Source organism: Alligator mississippiensis, chromosome 12 (assembly GCF_030867095.1).
Source record: "Alligator mississippiensis isolate rAllMis1 chromosome 12, rAllMis1, whole genome shotgun sequence".
Lineage (NCBI taxonomy): Eukaryota > Metazoa > Chordata > Crocodylia > Alligatoridae > Alligator > Alligator mississippiensis.
Genome location: NC_081835.1, coordinates 23,844,479 through 23,865,331, shown reverse-complemented (window position 1 = coordinate 23,865,331; position 20,853 = coordinate 23,844,479). Strand labels below are relative to the sequence as shown.

Sequence of the window (20,853 nt, the reverse complement as noted above, 5' to 3'; positions counted from 1 at the left end):
TCCATGTGGTAACATTCAGACTTCTTGATTCAAGATTAAAAAAAAAATCAGGTGCTATTCTGTGAGATTTATATATATATTTTTAAATGTAGTTTACCAGTACAGTCAACACAAATCTGAGAAACTAGAATATTTCACTCAGCATTAAGAATAATGTAAAATTTATATATCAGCCTTATGCTTGATTTTCTGGGGGTAACATTTTTAATTTATACCTGAGGACAAAACATTTATGAATTGTCTGGTATGTTTGTAGAGATCTAAAATTTGAAAATCCCTCTGTAGTTTAATTTTTCTTTTCTGGATACCATTATTTGAATTATATCTAATTTATATCTCTGCGGTATGTTTTATCATTGTTTAAAATAGCAGACCATTTATGAATAAAATGCATTTGGTTGTTTTGTTTTTGGAGACCTCTGTAGCTCAAGAAATGTAGGGTTTTTTGTTATTAAATTAACTCATCATATGGCCTTGTTATTTTGACTGCAAGCTAAACTGACCATATTTTTGTATTACAAGCTAGAGTCATAAATCATTTGAAGAGCATTTGTGTATGTTCAGTTGCTCAACATCTCATCTCTCACTTTCCCATCAATTCAATAATGTTGTGCACATTCTCTCTCTCTCTCTTGCTCGCTCATACAGCCAATAATATTAATTTAATTTGTTGTGTGTGTGGCATGGGTGGAGGAACAAGAAAAGCCCTGAAATGTAAGGAGCACTATGGAAATTCTGGTCTGTTTTCATTGTTCATTATTTAATGATTTTGATTATTGCCCTTGCAATGAAAAAACAGTAATTTGCATTGTTTAATTCATTGCTCAAGATGACAGTTGGTGTCCAAATAGGTGCGAGTGACCTGTTACTTTTTGTTTAATTAGTAATAGTCTTTACAGCCATAATCTAGAAATAGACAATGCACAGGTGGTATGCTGTGCCTGTGCAGAGCTCCGCAAGATTAGTGTACCCTTCTATGGGTGGGGTGTATCAGTATGCCCATGGCTTGTACCATGGCATACTGCCCATGCGAAAACTGCTCCATTTTTTGTTCCTGTAGGTTTTTTTGATGGCTGCATATCCAGGGGTCAAAAAACCCGTGGAAAAAAAAATCAGAGCAGTGCACTCATGGGCAGCAAACACCATTGAAAAGCAGAGCTGGGCCTCCCAGAGCCGTGCTGTGGCTGTCAGCCAGGCTCCACTCGGCAGGACTGTTGCTGCTTCAGCCCTGGGAAGCCCCCCAGGACCTCAGGTTAGGCTTCTGGGCCCAGCACTGTGCTGGCCCCAGCCTCCCCTGCTGCCTTCCCTACTGTGTGCATGGCACAGGCGTTCCCCAGGGACAAGTAACTGTGGTGCGAGGTGCACCCCTACTACTTGTCCCCAGGGAACCAAATGTCTACACTTGTCTGGACGCGGCCTGTGAGTGCAGTTTCTTATAAGAGTAATACTGTGACAAGGTGATACAATCTTAAACTGTAACTGCCAAGTGCTGTTTCTAGGGCCTCCATCTAAAAAATCCTGCCTTGTTCAATAGATGTCAAGGTGGGGATGGGTGGTAACAAAACACTACAGGGCACCTTTAATTTTACTCCTGCCTTTCCTGCCTTTTGATTGCCTTGCTTTATAGCTGTAGGCCTGAGGAGTGCAACTGACTGTGTGCAGGCAAATGCCTACATAGAACTGCAACAATGTCATTGAAAAGATCTCAACATATCCACCATATTATATTTACTCAGTTCTGAGTTGATTTTTTCCCCCACCTGTTTACATGAGAAAAACATCAGACAGCTCTAGCTGGGAGCTATGGGCAGTAGCTGTGCAGGGAGGCTGGCTTGGCTAGGCCCACAGATTCTTCCTTCCCTACCTGACTCCCTGCCAGTGAGGGAGATTGTAGGAGGGGAGGGGAACAAGGCAGGGAGCAGACACCGGAGAGAGAACCTATACTCTGTTGCTCCTGTCCCTTGCCAAGCCATTCACCCTTCACTGCTGTTTCCCACAGCTGCCAGCTAGAGTGGTCCAACTCGCAGCTGGTGTATGCATGTGGGAGCCTCAGAGCCACTGCTGCTCTGTGCTGCAAGAAGCAGCTGTGGCAGCCCACAGTTTCATCCTTCCAGTCTGCTCCCAGCCAGTGGGGGAGGGCTGGGCAAGGAAGGAGGAACCCATGTGCTGCTGGTGCTGTCCCAGCTGAGCTGGGCTTCCAGGACAGCTGCTTCCTGCAACATGGTGCGGGAGTGGGACAGGAGTGGCTCTGGGACTCCCTCTGTGCCTGCATCAGCAGGGGACAGCGGCAGTGTTATGTAGGCTTCTCCTCCCAGCTCCTACTTCAGCAGAGGAGTCAGAGAGTGCAGGGAGGGAGGGCAGAGATCAAGAGCTGGAAGGAGAAACCTCATTGCTCCCATTATCCCTGGCTGAGCAAGGGCTTGGGGCTCCCTCTGCCGCCTGGGACAGCAGTGGAAGTGGGGACAAGTGGGGAGGCAAGTGCTAAAGGGAGTAATGCTCAGGAATGGGGAAAGGGCCAGGATTAGGCTGCCTACTTCCACACTGCTTGCCTCCCCACCACTCCCCGCCCCTGCTTTCTCTACCACTTCCCCCCTGCTGCTGCTTTCCCACTGCAGCAATGGGTTGTAGAGAATGAATTTAAGATGACTCTTCTATAGGAAGATTCTAGACATGGAATGTTATAACAAATTTATAATTTTCTATACCTAGAATTAAATTACTGGGGGTCAGTCCAATACAGTATTTACCCAAATTCAAGGATCAGTTGGATTCCCTGTCCTTTCCTTTTTATTTTTGAATATTAGTTTGTTTGGTTTTTTGTTTTTAACAGTAGCATTTTTATAACTTGTCTATCAGGGTGAGAATGGGTTGTCTCTGTATGAGACTGATGGACTTAAGGAGACTATATTGCATTGACTTCATTCCTGCTTTGCTCTTCAGTCCCATCTCTACAGGGGCTGCTTACCTAAATTCTAAGATACAATCTAAAGGCAGTTCAAGGAAGGTGATGCAGGTTTATGATTCTGGCTGGTAATGGATTCATAGATTCAAAGACACTAGGGCTGGAAGGGACCTCGGAAGATCATCGAGTCCAGCCCCCTGCCCAGGGGCAGGAAGTCAGCAGGGATCATAGGATCCCAGCAAGATAAACATCCAAATGTCTCTTGAAGGTGTTCAAAGTAGCTGCTTGAACCACCTCCAGTGGCAGTCTGTTCCCAACCTTGGGAGCTCGGACAGTACATCCTGTTGTATAGAAGGCAATGTAATGATTAGCTTTTTTGCATCTATGAAGGGGAATAAAAATATATAGCAGACTTTATAAAAGAAGCTGAATCATTATTGATTTATTTTTTGAAACTGATAGGAGCCAGTGTGAAAGTAGATTAATCACAAGTGTTACATGTTACTTGGAAAAGCTCTTTTATGTAAAAATAGTATCATTCCAGAGTGCTACAAAGGCTTCAGCACATAGAAAACCTTGTGTATGGGAGCAGTCCATTGAGGTCCGTATTTAAGCTGATGTAAACCTTTATGAGACTGAGGCCTGATACATTAACATTCTTGCAAAATTTGCTGATGTTGTTTCATTAAATTGATTGTAAATATTCAGATAACATAGAATGAAGATTGTTGACTGCCCTGTGAACTCCTGTTTGGACTGTATGTCCAGCTGAACTTCAGTTTATATTTGGTGCTTGTAGCATAGAAAAGAATACATTTCGAGTTCATGTGTTTTTTTGGATGGTGATGCTAATAAAGCTGAGAGGAATTTCTAAGTCTCTATTTTCCAAGGTGTTTTGAGAACATTTCTTTTTAGTTTACATTGCATGTAACATTCCACTGGCAGTTTTTCCTTAGAATTTCAGTTCCAAGTGAAAACTCATTGGGTTTTACTTCATCTTTAAGCCAAATCATTGTACAACTCATTTCACATGGTTTCCATCAAACAAGTTGGCTTAAATTTGCTAAGCACAGGGTCTAGATCTTCCTGAAACTTGATTCAAGCTTGTAAACCCTGTAAGTTTATGTTGTTGGGAACTTTGTCAAACATTTTGCACATGCCTTCTGATCTAGACTGCATTGATGGGATATTTACTTTTATGCAGGATTAAAATAAAGTGTTCTTTTCTTGTGCTGTGAATATTATATACATATTCCCTTGAGAAAAATATATGATCAAGTATGGAGCCAGAAGATGTTGTGACTTAGTAACATCAAGCCTCATCTTCCCGTCTCTACAAAATAAGAAACATTTATTCCTGTCCTACAGGGTTATTTATTGTGAAGCCTGTTTCAAAAGTGTGTGTAAAAGTGCTTTGAGTTCCTTAAGCAAAAGGCAATTTAGAAGCAATGAGTAGTATTGATCTTTTTTTCTTGCTGTTGAAGGAGTGTTCTTTTCAAGTTAAAAGCTATGGGCATGTTGCCGATTCTCTCAAAAGTGTGGTTTAAGTAAAATGTAATAAAGCTGTCATGTTTATTAAAAGAAAAAAAACCCCAAAACAGTATTTCTCAGTATGGTTTTTTGAAGTTCATCTAGTGATTTAAGCATTTGGGAGCATAACGCTCCTTAAAATGTAATGATACTTACAATTCCAAATGCCAAAGTCACTTTTGAAAATGAGACATGGGTGCTTTTGAACATTTCACCCTTGTTACAAACGCAACCCAGCATTCACGCAGAGTTCTTGTTCACTGATCAGTCATTCAAAAGACAGGAAACCCCTAATGTTTATGTTGCCCAGAAAAAAATTGTCAGCTACTCACCTTCTACCACTGCCACTAAATCAACAAGGGCACATTTACATAACATATACAGCAGACAAGGTTCCTTGGGTGAATTTGATATCTTTTATTAGACCAACCCAAATGTTTGGAGAATAGTTATTAAGCAAGCTTTTGGGTTCAAAACCCTTCATCAGGCTAAGGAAGCAGTTGGTGTGTGCTCTTCCTGGATGGAAGAATATAGAGCATGCACTTGTGTCCACTCTTGCACATGAGAGAGAAAATCCTGGCCCCAATGATTTTTTTAAACAGTATCTCAGTAAAAACGTCTGTACTTCAATCAATTTTGAGATGCCTTTCTAAATGTTTTTGAAAGTTATAGATGTGGAGGGTGAAGGAGGTTATACATGACACTTGTAATTGAATGAATGTATTTTCATTCTGAACAGTTGTAGGTGCTTCAAAACAACCCTAGTTGCTTTCTATCTTTGGAAATATTTACATAAATCAATTAATCCTTACAAGAACACTTAGAGCTTGGCAAGTATTGTCAATATACATGTTGTTTTATTTTGTACATTATTATAAAATAAATTTGTATTTATTTATCATATTTTAAAGGTGTAATGATACAGTTGTAATGGAAAGGAATGAATGGTTTGGAAAACAAGAGTAAACTTAATCTGACTGTAAGGAGAACTCTGTCAGCTATCTTTATAAAGATCCAGGCAGCATCACTAACAATTTAACACTTCGTGTGCTGCCAGATGTGACTCCATCCCCTCTCCCCCACCCCCCCACTAAAAACAGTGCTTTACCTGAAGGGGGGGGGGGGTGTTAGTTTGACCTCCCCCCACAGTGTCTATATAGATTGGGTGGTTCAGCGGGGCTTTTTGGTGCTTTTATCTAAAGCTGATTCATTCAGTTATTAGACAAAAGTATCAAAAAGCCCTGCTGAAGCACACAACCTATACAGACGTTGGGCCAGCTAACACAGTGCCTCTTCTGGGCATACACTGCAGTCAGCATAGGTCCACACCAAGCTGAAAGTGAAGGTCTTGTTTTTTTTCCATGTCTGTAAGCAGCCTTTGAGAAGGTCAGGCTGAGAACGTTGTTTCAGTCCTCACTAAAAGCAATTTATTACAGAGCACGTTGCTTGCATTTTGGGCCAAATCCCCCCAAACTAAGAGAACATGTAGTGTGTAGAACCTGTTGTGGAGCTTCTCAGAGCTCCTTGACAGCAAATGGAAAATAATTGTAACTTTTAAGGAAGATTTCTCAGTTTTTAAAAAACTGTTAAAAATTACAAACTGTCCAGCTGTGAAATGGGCAATTTGTTTTCACAGCCTATCAAACTTGTTCTCTAAAAGCCAGGGTAAGTATGTGAATGCATGTGCTTCAGTCATGTGCTTAAGGACAAGATAGTAAAAAATGCCTAATACTGGACAGCTGCTAAATGAAGCTGTTTTTTTTTTTGTTTTGTTACAGCCTTTGAGGTTAATAGTCTTTCAAACCTCTGTCTGTTTATCATCATGGGAATTCAGCAGGGGAAACCATTATTAGTGTGTTTTGTAGAAGGAAAGTTTCCAGCAGACTGTAAGAATGTACTGGGCAAGATTTCCTTCACATAACAAATCTTTGAGCTTTCAAACATTGCTGATCATCTTTGTTAACTTCCGTGTCTCAGTCTGGAGAAGCTTTCACGGCAGATTTTCCTTTTTTTCTCCCAAACAAATGTGGAAGTTGGCTTTTGTGGAGTTTTCTTGCTGATATTTTTAATTCTATTGCCCTCTATTTGGTTTGCTGTCACCTGCTGGTTCTTTCTTCAGACTGTTTCCTTATTCTTTATTACACCTTCATTTTCTTTCTAATGGTTGGGTGATTAAAGTTCAGGGTGGATGCCATAAGCATTCTCTTATTTAGTATCTCACAGATGCCTTCAGCAAGGGTCAGTGTAACCTTGGAAGAAATGTTTTATATTTTTTAGTCTAGCTGTTCTTACATAACATTATAAGAATGCCAATGGCTCTTTTGGTGATACACAAGTTTGTTTCTGGTCTCATCTAATGTACACTGACCTGTAGGGATTATATAATATAGACTTATATGGATAGTCACTCTGCCTTCCTTTCTGGAATATTAAATTCCTCATAAGAATCTCAATAACATTGCCTTTAAAATTATTTTCATATTTCCCCAAACCCAAGATGACTCTGAATTTCAGATGACCTCCCCAATAATTAGAGTTTGTACATGGAAAATGATAAATTTGTTATAATTATCCATGCATAGAATCTGATTAGTGGGAGGTCATCTTAAATTCATCCCCCCACTGCTGTGGTAGGAAAAGGAGCAGCAGGAGGTGATGCTGGATATGAAGTCATGGCAAATAAAAGGTAGGTCTTCCTTTTGTAACTGAAGTTATTTACAAATGTATTTCTCATAAATTGGCCAGCATATATATTCCATTAAAAAGTCATACAGGTTTTTATAATACATGTCAAAGTTGTATTTAATTAATACCTTGTTATTTAATTTTGTTACCTTTTCTTTTTTCCAAGTTTTTTAATTTCTTCTAACTTCTCAACTTCAAAAGCAGATAAAGGTAATATGCCTCCTTTCTATAAAGCTGAACCATGGTGTTCAGTAACATTAATACATGCTTTCAGCTAGGTCCCTATTAAAAAATAACCAAAACTGCTCATGTCCAGGTGTTTACTTCAAGTAACAAATGTCCTCTGATACCTTAACTTGCACGTAACAGTCTTAAATATTTAGCTCTTTCTTAGCAAATTGTGTATACACTAAACATGTATTATTATTCATCAATGTTTTTGTAATGTTTTATTAATGAATAGCGGTAATTTTATATCTTTTGTGCTTTGGTAAACTAACAGCCTATCGAAATTAAGCCATAGCTATATCATAATATAGCCCCAATAACACTAAACTAACGTATGCACAAAATGGTTTGGTAATGCTATATAAATGCTTGAAAGTTTGAATAGTGTCTCTTGCACAAAAATGCGAGACAATAGCTGGGGCAAGACAGAGCTGTGGTGACAAGACTGCCACAAGAAAATCAAACTCTGCTAATGGCCTGCAGCCCATTAGGCATTGAGACAGTAGAGCTTGAGGTACCCAATATCCAACCCATGTGATAAAATAATAAAAGTGATGTTTCAAATTGTTGGCAGAGACCTGACACACTCATCACATGTGTATCTCTAAAGTAAAAAAAGCCAGAGAGAAAAGCTGAGCCAGTGTAACTGAAGGCAAAGAAACTAGATATACGTTTCAACTGAACTAGCAACTAAAGAAAACAAAAGACTAAATATACATTTCAAGCAAAACCTGTAAAAGGTGCCTTGAATATAGGAAAAATGTCCTGTATGTGACATCCTCACATTTCTCAAAACAGAGATCCAATGTCTAAGGTGTTACAAATGTCTTAATCATTCAGCATATGTCTAGAGTTTTGTAAATGGCCCATCGCTGGTACAAGCTATTGCAAATTTGATAAACACATACCCAAAGACATGTCCAGTAACCAATGCCTTGGAACATCCTGTTTGACCACTTCAGGGCCATCACATGTAACTGACCTTTAATTGCAGTGGTTGTGAAAGAACACAAGTCTTCACACAGACAAATCCAAAAACAGGAGCCAAGCAATTTAACAATTGCATTATGATGGCTATCCTTTTCCTCTCTGTTTTGTTTGAACTTTAATTGGTCAACCATTGAGGAAAAAGGTTTTGAAGCTATTCAATTAAACAGTATAAAGTAAGACAGAACTGCCAGCAAGATGTGTGCAGTCCAGGGAACACCAAGAAGCCATCCTGCCACCCAGCTGATAAGTGAAGGAGTCACACTGTGAGGCTGTACAAGAACTGCTTCCTGCCTGCATTGGGTAAAAATCTCTTTGCAGCTAAAATAATAGAAAAACTAATAGCTCATTTAACATTGGGAAAGAGTCATTTTCTGTCATTTAGTTTTGTAAAGTAAGCCTTTCTGCTATTCATCAACCAAGTGTTGATTCTATTCATCAGGCCAAGGGGTTGCAGTGCAGTGGCTCCATATCCTCAGCAAGATAGGTAGCCACTGAGGCCTATGCACTACCTGCCTAATAGTGGGGTCTTGTGCCTCTGGAACCCAACATTGAAGCCATGCCCTTGGCCCACATTGGCAGTAGCTGTGGTGGAGGAGATTGGCTTGAGCTTAGAGTGCTGGAACAGAAAAATGGATCCCCCTCTTCCATGTTCCCACACCTCTGCCCTTCTGCCTCCCTGACTCTCTTCACCAGTGCCTCTGTCCAGTGATTGAGGGTTTTGCTGCTGCAGATGCTCCCCTTCACCCTTAGGTCACACACGTGGACTGTGCTGGACTGCAATGGATCCAGCTATTCTTTAATGCCCTCCTTCAGCTGCTTCACCAGTGCATGCACCTCTGGTGAAAGTGGCTTGCCCAGCCAGGAACACTGACCCCCTGGAACTTCTTCATTTCATTCTCAAGCTCCTTCACTATGGGGATCACTTGGCTAAGGAGGGCATTGCCAGTGCTGAGGCTCTCAGTGGCCTCAAGGAATGGCTTGAGGACCACCAGAATTGGGGAGGTGGTATCCCACTCCATTTTGTGAAGGGGGCCACTGATCCCAATCTCCCTGAGCAAGGCCATTGCATGGGTGGCCTTCTGTTGCTTGACAGCCTTTCTGGCATAAGTATGTGGAGTTCCACCGAGTCTCCACATCCTGCATGATCTTGTGCTGTGGGATGCTCAGTTCTGCCTGTTTGTCCCACAGCTTATTGCCCCCCTTGATGCTCCAGTGGAAGTAACCTGCCACCTTTCTGCATTTCAAAATGAGCTGGCTGGTAGTGATGGCACCATCACCAGGAGCCTTGTCCCCCTCCAAGGCATCTCTGACTATGAGGTGGAACTTGTGTGCCACACAGCAGATGGCAACAAAGTTGGCATCATGCACTGCCTTGATCACATTGGCCTCATTGTCAGTGACCATGAACCTGCGGATAAGCTTGCCCTGCCTATGAGCCGCCCCTGCACTATGCAGGTCATGCCACCATGATCTTGGTTGCCATGTGGGAGTCATCCATCACCCCAGCTTGAAGGAGAGCCCAGCGATGCCCTGACTGATTGCACCAGTGCCCTGTGTGGGAGAGGTAGGCATGATCTCCACCCCGGCTACTCCAGATGTGCGAGGTGAAGTATAAGGCTACCTGTGGACCTGCCTTCCTCAGCTCCTTCCTCAAGTACTCCCTCCATGCCTCATACCACTGTCCTACTAAAGGTGGTGCGTGCAGGCACTTGGTACAATGGGGCCATGAGTGCCATGACCCACCTGAACCCTGGATGCTCAATGAAGGAGAAGGGCTGGCCATCCAGAGCAAACATCTACCCAGTGATCTGAGTGACCTTGCTCACCTTTGGAATGCACCCCACCTTTGTTTCCGCCTTTCCTCAATGGTCCAGGGTAGCCTACCTCTGCTTCTTGGGAACTGGGGCTTTGGAGTGAGGGGGGCACTTATTTTTGGGCATGCTCCCACTGGTGCCAGACTGACGAGGAACAAGAGCAAGGGAGTGCTGCCTCCTGAGATGCAGCAGCATCGCCGTGGTGGTGAAGTGTTTTATGTCTTTGCCTCAGCTGATCTGCCTTTGGCAGTGCTAGCATATGGCATACTTGGGATCATCTGCCACCTCAAAATGATCACATGCTACACTACCCTCCAGCTTCTGGGTTGAGGTGGGGATCCTGCCTTATCCCCCTGCTCACCAGGCAGGGGCACAACAACTAGAGGAGCTGAGCCACATGCCCTCACAACCTCCTCTGAAGTACCTTCCAGAGAAGGAGACCTGCCTCTAGGGGAACTTTGAGAGGTATGGAGCACAAATTCAGATTCCCCCTCCTTCCCCAGAATTTCCTTTGCTATGGCCCTCAGCTCCTCTGCTTCCAGATCCAGCTCCTCCTCAGCACTGGAAGCCTCACGCTGGGAACTGAAATTGGGGTGGAGAATGTCATGCTGCTGTTAGTTAGTGGTGTTAGTGGTGGTGGTGTAGGTGTAGGCACTGCTACCTCACTAGCAGCAGAAGACTCATCACTACCAGGAAAGAGGGTGTGTCTATGTTTGGGGCAAGGAGAACTAGCAGCTCTCCCTCTGGCCCCTCTGTCTCCCCTGGCTGAAGACCTGGTACCTGACTTTCCAGCACGCTTCATGTTTGGTGTGCTGCAAAATCTGTGTGTGTAATATATGTTGTGCTTTCCCGCACAGTGACGACACACTGTCAGGGAAAACCCAGATTTCTTTTTGTAGGGGGAAGGAATCAAGATAAACTAACAAGAACAAATAAGAGGATTTTGGGGGAAGAATAAGTTGAAAGGACTGGATAGGGATAACAATAGGGATTGTAGGCAAAGGTAAATAGGAAAGGGTGGGATACAACTTACAAGAAGAGAGACTAGCTAACAAGAGACTAGCTGGCAAGCCAGCACCTTTCAGATGCTGATGCTCCAAGAGAGACACAGCTCACAAAAGGCACACATCACTTCAGACAAAGCTTTATATGTTGTTTCTACATCTCTCCCCCAGAGCACTGTCATTGAAAGGGAACTCAGAGAAAGATCACAGTCACTGGCTAGCTACAGATGTCAATATCAGAGCAGGCTTTCCCCCCTTCTTAGCCTTTTCCATATATGGAGGATCACTCTACCCCCTTCCCTCTTCTCAGTTTCTGTTTGCTGCAAGCCTTCCAAATCTCTAAATTTCTCCTATTTGATTCAGACCTTTAATGGCTCTCCTGATTCAATTCAGATTCAAAGATTCAGCTGCTGAATCAGGCCGAATCTCCAAATTTAATTGGCTACCGAAGCTTCATATAGCCCTAGTATGTATTAACTAGCTTACCAAGGTGTTCATGGTGACTTAATTCCTTTATATACTTGGGAAAGCCCAAATATCCTGTAGTTTTTGGCTAGTTGTAGTTTTGTTCTGCTTTAAAAGGTGTCCTTCAGACATAATGCATGGTCCATATGACATATCAAGTGTATTGGTAAAACAACTTAAAGTATTCAGTTTTGTGTAGTCTCTGCAAGTATACAATTATTGCATGGTAAGGCAAATGAAAGTGATGGCAATATGCAGCATACTTGTAATACAAGTATGTCACTGTCCCTATAACTAACTACAGTCTCCACTGTCATTTTTTTCTTCCCATGCAGTTTATTTAGGTTTTAGTAGTTCTGGGAAGTGTGTATGTGCTTTATTTTTCTTGTATTGACTTGGAAAGTCACTTTATTTATACCTGCTGAAGAAATGTCACATTGAAATAAAATTGAGAATCACAGTATTTCAGAACAAGGTGAAAGAAAGTATATAGTTCCTTTAAAATTTTAAGTAAGAAGGCAGCCAACCGACATGTGTTTAGTATTACAATATAAAGAGAGTATTGGCCATGTGAGCAAAGTCAGGGTCATAAAATATTTTTCTTTTAAGTAGAAGAGTAAATATTTGTTTCAACAAGCAAACATTGCTTTAAAATATTTAAAGAATAGTTGATAAATAACCTAAGCATCCCAAGATTTCTCATTACCCTGAAGTAAATAAAAACGTGAAAACATTCAAAAGAATGGCAGTCATCTGCAACAGTTCTTACTGACCTATAGTAAAATAGTTCATTTACAGTACTTGGTAAATGAACCAAGGCACCCGCTGAAGTCAGTGGAACTCCTGTCTTCTAATTAACGCAGGTCTAAGAACCTTATTGCATTGGGGGCTATTGCAGATCAGGCCCCTGCAGATCGGTTACCTCCGAAGATCTTTCACTGGTGGTGCTGGTCTGCTCTCCAAGGTGTTTTTCCATTTCACTCTTTGCATGCCTCTGGCTCTCTAGCAGTTTATGCTTCATAGATGTCGAAAGATATCAGACAATACCCAACAGCTGTTGTGACAGCAATTTATCACAAATGTCTGTCTGTAGCTATGTTCTAAAATAACATTTCTTGTAGTTGCTGCTTTCCTTTGTTGGTCACCTTCTGCCTGTTTGAGTGAACCTGCACATCCTAACCTCACCCATGCATGAGATTTCTTTTATTCTAATCACACCACTATGTATAGACTGATCTAAGGATTTTAGTTACTTTAGTAGCACTATTTGTTGGGATGGACTTCAAACATATTGAGTCATTTTACATTAAATATGTATATTGACAGCTCTTTAGGTTTCTTAATGAAGAAGGGTCTAGCTGTCTATCTGTTCTTTAGAGCTCTACTGATCAACTTCTATTGATGTCTTCAGAATTTTTTTTGTCACAAGGGAAAGAGAAAGAAATGTCTTTAAAAATGAAACCAGGGGCTCATAATTCTCCCAAGTTTCCATGATCTTGCTGGGGCCAATAATTTGTCAGTTATGTGAGGAGTGGGAATAAAACGTGATTGCTCAAATTTTCAGGTGGCTACATGTTAAGGAAAGTGTTAGTGCATAGTAATGAGTGTGTAAAATATAGTTTGTTTACACATGATCAGAGAGAATTACATTAGAAAATAAATATTTATGAACAAACTTTCAGTGGTCTCTCTTTAATAAGTTACATGAACGGATTTCCTTACAATGCTTACCCTCTGGTTTGTCACTCATACATGTCTTTATGTACAAAGTTAGAATAATCTCGCTTTCTGGTCATGTCACAGTCAGTCTTGCAGTACTTCTAAATAATTATTTTGCTGTTATTAGGCTAATATGTTTCTGGCATGTCATATTGTGCACTGTGGGAGCTCACCTTGTTAAGGTTACATCAAAGATTGACCTTCCTTGACAAGATTAAATTGAAGTCATTTTCTCTTAGAGCTTAGTGGCTACAGTATCTGTGTTGTCAGCAAATAGGACTTTATCCCCTTTCCCTAGGGCATTATCTCAAATGCAGTGTCAGAGTGCCAGATGGATTTCTTTTACTTTTTTAATCTAATTTTTATTTTTAATTTTCTTCTTACCACATTTCAGCTGTCAAATGCAGTGTTTTCCTTGCTATAGCAAAAGAGCACACAAGAAGCTGCAATACAACACTACTGCATAAACACTAACCTTTTCCTAAACTCAGCATTAGCTCTTTTGAACTATATAGATTATCTGATTCTTGTTCTTTAGGGCTTATAGAAGGGCCTATATTCTTTCATTTTGTTTCACATTTACATGAAAATAGGTTTTGGCAAAGCACAATGTAATATAATGTTTTGTTACTTATTGAGGATTTTAAGGTCTTTAGAATCACTGAGGGAAGACAGTGCACTGCAATTTGATTATTTTGGCCTGAAGCTGTGTTTTCCGTTTTACAGTTCAAGAAATGTTCATGGAATATTTTTATGTAAACAATACTAGTAAAATCAATCAAACAAGCAAACAAAAATGCTTAATTGGAAATCTAGTAGTGTATTTTATTTACAGTGTAACAAATTTTAATGCACAGCTAGCTTTGCCATTTAACATTTACAATTGAAAATTACTTTTCCTTCCAAAAGAACATGATGAAGGAGGGTGTCTACTGATTAATCCCTTTAGAAAAGGAATAAACGTTTTGATGAAAGAAAACAAAGTATGCCAATAATGTGCTTTTATTGATGAGTGACATGTTTTGATTGGCAAAATACTATCTAAGAAATTACTCTAAAATTGACCATTTCCATATTATTCCATTCATATCATTCTGTTTCAAGATCTTAATATTCTAAATAGCGTGGGCTAAATTTTGTTTTCATTTGAATTGCTGAAGTCAATGTTGTACATCCCAGTTAGAACAGAAGTACTTCACTGTGGGCACATGAGATGTTCACTGTGGATACATGAGATGCTTTACTTTACAGTAGACTAATCTACTGTGCAGTAAAGCATCACTATGTAACTGTGCGCTGAACTCCTGTGCAGTAAAATATGCTAATGCGCAGTAAATCTACTATCTGTATTAACAAATAGTAGATTTACTGTGCATTAGCTAACATGCAGTATTGCATGTGCAGATGCCGACTAGGAACAAATTTGCTCCTGGTCAGACAGACCAACAGGGGGCCAGCCTTCTGGAGACCAGCAGGGTCCAGCCTCCTCCACCCCCCACCCCCTGGAAATGCCTGGCACCCAGGCAGCTGCATCTGGAGCTTCAGCTCCCCCTTGCTGCTAAAGGAGGTCAGAGCAGAGCAGGAGCATGCCTGGATCTGCTTAATCCTGTAAGCAGCAAATCTGCTCCGAACAGGGGGCATGTGTAGATGCCTTTCCAGGGCTGGCTTACTGTGCAGTAAGTTATTGTGCAGTAAGATTAAACAGCATTAATTGTACATGTAGGTTCACCCTGTATCTAATTAAATAAAATGCAAAGGTAAGATTGCTGACTTCAGTACAAATCTGTTTCCTGGAAGGTACGATGTAATAATTACAGTAGCAGAGTGTCAATTATCCAAACATTGTTTATCCAAATCATTCAGCTATCTGAATGCAAGGTGTTCTGCGGTGCTATGTGGCAACAGCAAGTGCAGTGTTGACTAAGAGAACACCTGAGAACAAGTCTTACAAAAAAAAAAAAAAAAAAAAGAAAAGAAGAAAACCCCAAAACAATGAAATAACGAAAAAACTGAAAAAACTTGCTTTAGACTGTGGTGCTGGAGTTCCTTTGTTTAATACAGGGTTCATCAGCTGAGGAATTTGATTTTATGAACAGGTTTGGATCTCACTTAGCTGAGATAATTGACCCTCTACTGTCTAGCTTTTATGGCTGGTTACTGATTTACATGTTTATGGAATATTTTAATGGTAGTCTTTAAAATAAAATCAGTAAAGTCTCATTGTGTTTGTGCAGTGAACTTTATATTTCACTCATTTTAAAATCTTATGATTAAATAAGCAAATAGTATTTATTATGACTTTATTAGGATCCAGCAGTTTTAAGTAGCACAGGGACCTCACCCGTATTGTGACCTTAGAGCTAGCTGGGGAGGCTTTGTCAGGGCTAGCAGAATTAGAAATGTAGCTGTGGTACCTTTGAAAATTAGGAAATAAGGGAGGTGTAGTCCTCCCCACTTCATGGGAACTCTTGTGGACACCCTGTGGGTATGAGGAGGGGGATTATTGCAGGCCAAAAGGGTAAACTAACCTTGTTGGCTCCTACACTCCCAAGAGAAGGCATTACCAGCAACTAGGTCAATGGTTTGATGGCATCAGATGCTTTTGTTTTAAAGCCAGTTTCAGATATTAATATGTATCCATCCTCTTTGTATGTGAAAAATAGCGTATGGAATGAATGAATGAACAATTGTAGATTTTTAAGAGGAGACACAGTAGTAACAATTATTATATAGTAGCTTTGTTTACATCTTTTTTTCCTTGGTGACCAAAATATAGGTTTAATATTTTGAAAGAATAGCTTTATGAGTGATCTGTGGGAAACATGCTTTATAGCTCTTTCTAGGTATATTGAGTACTCTTGTCATACTGCTCAATGGAAATACAACTGCAATAAATGGCAAGATACTAGTGACTTTTTTGCTGAGTAAAACTAGTTGCATACACAGCTGAGAAATACTGGCAGCATTTCAAAACCTATGGGTCTGTTACCTATCATTTATTTAAGTTTATAAACTCTGTAGCTATATGTCGGCCTAATAAATATTGAGATAAAATCCAATAAAGGTAGTTTTCTCAGCATAGGGTATAAAGTCTCCATGTGCCCCAATATTATTTATAATTTTATACTTATTTATTGCAGTAACTTAGGATTCAACTTCATGGGGTTCTTCAAAGACATTCTATATTGATCCACTATAGTTAACAAATACCTGAAAATCTTTTTGTTGATGCCAATGATTAAGGCTATCTGAGAGAATACAAATTTGAATGGGGAGAGGAAGACTATGCTACTGTGTGTTGCCTATTGAGTTTGACAACTTCTGCCTGAGTTGTCAGAAACAATCAATAATTTTATCTAAATTGCTTTTGCTTATCTTGTTATGGTTTTGTGCAGAAAAAGCCAAAGATTCTTGAATTGTCTGTATACATACAAATGATAATTTCTTTTTTCAGAAAAAAAACATCAAATCTTGGTTTAAATGCCTGTGCTAAACTAGAAGTTGATTGTGCATTATTTTATGGTGCCTTTTGTTATATGACCTTGTGGTGTTCAGCATTAAATAAATAACTCCCTTTCTTCAAGGAAGGTTGAAGAAATATAAGAACTGAGGGAAAAAGAGGGGTATGAAATTCTGGTGTATCTCAAATTTTTGCTGGTTTCCTTCAACTTCTCTTGTGCAGTTGGAATGCTTTTGTCTCATAAAGTTCTAAATTCACCACTAATAGCAGTTCTTAACTCATAGAAATATTAAACTCCGAGGAGTTTTTTGTCAGTTCAGAATTTTGAACCAATATTACCAACAGTGGTTAGAGGAACTAAAATATGTAGCTTTTCATATCATGATCTTTTAGAGAAGACAGAAAAGTGAATGAGTTGCTCAGTATTTGAGTAAATGAATGAATGAATTAAAACATAAGAAAACTGCATAAGATAATGCGAAAAGTAACTAAATGTGAACTTCTGTTGCAGTATGAATATTTCAATGCTGTTCTCATAAATGAACGGGATGAAGAAGGAAACTACTTGGAACTGGGAAAGGAGTTCATTCTAGTTCCAAATGACCACTTCAATAATTTGCCTGTGAACATTAGCCTGAGTGATGTCCAAGTACCAACCAACATGTATAATAAAGGTAAGCGAAGGTCTCCTTTCATTCAGCATCCCACAACTTTCTGATATTTTAGAAATGTATTAGCTTATAATATTAGCTATAAAATATGGTAATTCAATAACAACACATTGTATGATTTGTTAAGGTTAGACTCCCTCTTAGTCTACAGACATGGTAAAGATGACAAGGGCTACAGTTCTGATTTTTTTTTTAACATGGCTGTAACTTAGTGACCTAATACAGTCAATTTACAGCATACATTCTATGACTGAAAATAAGATTTCTTGTAGCAAATTGCTTTCTTGGATTTTCAGATTAGCTAACCAGCCTTAAAATGTCATTCACCAACTGGATTCCCTATTTACTGTTAGCCTAAATGAAGCTTCTAAGTGGAACAAAGTGGGGTGGGAAACCCTTTTGAGGAATTGTGCTTGTCACAAGACAGGTGCTATGCTTTTCTTTCTTCCTACCCTGGAACTCATCCTGAGCAAAGTTCTTCTCTGTTCTAGTGCCCACCATGTGATCTAGTTCAGAGTAGATATTAATTTGAGAAGGGAGGCTGCTTATGGCGTTACTTTCATGCTCTGTTGTCTCTCTCTCGTAGTCTATTTGGTCCTCCAGTCCCAACCATAGGCTTCACTGTTTCTCTGTCTTTTGTGCTCTCTTCTCTCTTGTAAGGACCTTGCTGTGCCCTGCCCACTCTGGGCTTACCATGGCTCAGTTGCTCACCATGCCTTCTATGGCCCCTCTATGGCCTTTTTACTCTATAGTCTTCGAATCTCTGTCACTCTCTTCATATTGGAGTCCACCTGGGCTCTTGCGGGGACCTCCTCTTCACCCCTTTTTTAGGGTTATCATATGTCTGGGTTTTCCCAGACATGTCCTCTTTTTTGGACCCCTGTGCTGCGTCTGGGCAGGTTTTTAAAATAAGAGCAAATGTCTGGGTTTTCTCCTCTCCCGGGCTAGCTGCTTTGGGCTGGGAGCAGGGAGTATGGTTATTGGCTGTCGGGGGTTACGTGCTTCCTGTGTGGGCAAGAGAGAGAGAGAGAGAGAGAGAGAAAGAGAGTAATGTGGGAGCTGCTTGGGCAGCAGGGTTGGGGGGGCAGGGGTCTGCAGGTTGGGAGTGAGTGGCACTGGCAGGGCTGGGGGGCAGGACAGGGGGCTACGATTTGGGAGTGAGGGTGATCAGCAGGGCTGCGGGGCAGAAGGATGTGGGTTGGGAGTGAGGGGCACTGGCAGGGCTGTGGGGGTAGGGGGCTACGGATTAGGAGTGAGGGCCACCGGCAGGGCTGGGAGGGGTGCAGGGATTGTGGGTAGGGAATGAGGGACACTGCCAGGGCTGGAGGGGGGCAGTGGGCTGTGAATCAGGAGTGAGGGGAATGGGAGATCTGACAGGTGGCTGTGGGTTGGGTGTGCAGTGCACTGGCAGTGCCAGGGAGCCGTGGGTCAGGAGTGAGGGGCACCAGCAAGGGGCGGCGGGGGGCAGGGTACTACTGTTTGGGAGTGAGGGGCACTGGCATGGCTGGGGGCAGGCGGTCCAGAGTGAGGGGCAGCAGCAGGGCTGGGGGGGTGGCTTGTCAGTGAGCGGCAACAGAATGGGCAGGAGCAGGGCACCAACATGTCATTGCGCCCCCACCATCATATGAAACTTCCAACTGTGGACCACAGAGCACTTGTCAGTGGTCTGTGGCAAGCTGGCTGGTCACATTATCTTGCTCTTCCTCCTTGTTTGAAAGGTATTAAAAGACAGCTAAAAATAGATTAAATACTTTCCTAACAGTACATACCACATTAGACATTTTGCTAATTCACACAGGGATGTTATGTAATCATAAAAGAAAGGAGAAATAATATAAATAGTTTGTATTGGGAGAGGAGGTGATAATAAGACAGTTTCTTTTCTAAGATGTGATTTCCACTATGGAGCCTGTTGAGAACCCAGAAACCTTACAGAAACATTTTAAATTAGGGATTACAAATAACAGAGCTTCCTGGAGAAATGATTAAAATGGAATATTTTAAAGAGATTTAGAAAATACTTAAAGCTTGTAAAGCTATCGAATGATTTCTGTGACACTTTTTAAAAAATGCTAATATTTTTCTTCTTATGCTTCTTCTTAAATGAACTCATTCCAGAATTGCCATATACATATGCTGTCCTTATTAAAAGAAAAATAAAGCAAAGGAAAATATGGTTGCAAAAGAATATAGAAATGCTCAAACAATCCTTACTACAGAGCAATTTTAACTGGTCTGAAAATTGAGGTAGTGAGGACTTTATTATAATGAAACTATTAAATAATATACAATATATTTATATACCGAGCCCTTCTTTGGACCTGAATAAACTCCACAATCAGGCCAAAGTCAGCTGGGTTGCTAAGTCTTGTTTTGGCCAGTAAAGCAAAAATTGTTTATAGAGAGATTTGAGAGCATACTGGTGGGATTCCTGGTTCCCCTGTGTCTAATTTGGACCAGCCAAAATAATTACTTCATGAAGCTGCAGAAATGCATTTTAGTCTTTTGAATTTCTTTCAGCTGCTGAAATCTTGATTACTCTTGACATTTTTCGTATGGGAATATGGCTACAGCTTGGATGTTCATATTAACTTGAGAAACTTTGTCCTCAGCCAAGCACAGTGGTCATATACTTAGTTTTTTGGCAGCCCATGCTCATGTTCATTGACAACAGTGGTAGGGTGCTGGTAAGTTAATCAAACCCTTGACTAAGGTATAGGTAGTAGATAGTAGGGGTGTGCGAAATAGGCCATAATTGATTCAGATTTGGATTTGGCCCAAATTGGGGACAGTGAATTGATTAATTGATTCGGATCACTGTCCCAATTCGATTCAGCTGAATCCAAAACTGCAGATTCGATGCTGATTTGGAGAATCAGCAGTTCAGCCATAGACATAGTCTGAAATACAGTAGAACCCAGATTCCTTGCAGGGTTAAGTTCCTTACTTTCCCCCACAAAAATGAGGATTTTCAAATTAACTAGGGCTATGTGTAGCTAAAGTGAACAGCTGTGTGGTGCTCCAGCTGAGGGGAAAAGTAGTGCCCTTTGAAATAAAAGCCACAGCAGACAGCTGAGCAGCTCATTCTTAATTTGGCAACCCTCTGGGAACCAGAGGAGTTGTGAACCACTCAGATATGAATGATCCAGATTACAGTGTACTTAGATAGAGGCCAACACTTTGATATAGCCTTTATTTTAACTAGGAAAATGTTATGCATCCAATTTGAAAGCTTTCTGTATTTAAGAAGCTTAATTAATAGAATTTCAGAACAATAAGTTATCACCATTGATTGCGGTTATAATAATTAGCCAGTAGAGCAGAACCAAGTATTGCCACCTGCTCTGTAAATTGATTGCTTCATTACATGGGAATTCTGTATAGC

At 40.7% G+C, this 20,853-nt stretch overlaps 1 protein-coding gene across 3 annotated transcripts in view; it reads left to right on the top strand.

The window, feature by feature from the left end:
- The window catches only part of CACNA2D3 (calcium voltage-gated channel auxiliary subunit alpha2delta 3), a 913,092-nt gene that overhangs the window by 351,854 nt on the left and 540,385 nt on the right, over window positions 1-20,853 (top strand). For all 3 annotated transcript variants that reach the window (XM_059716157.1, XM_019495461.2, XM_019495460.2), the window contains exon 5: window positions 17,309-17,471. In XM_059716157.1, coding sequence (XP_059572140.1) covers window positions 17,309-17,471 — 163 coding nt within the window. The remainder of the gene's footprint in view (window positions 1-17,308; window positions 17,472-20,853) is intronic.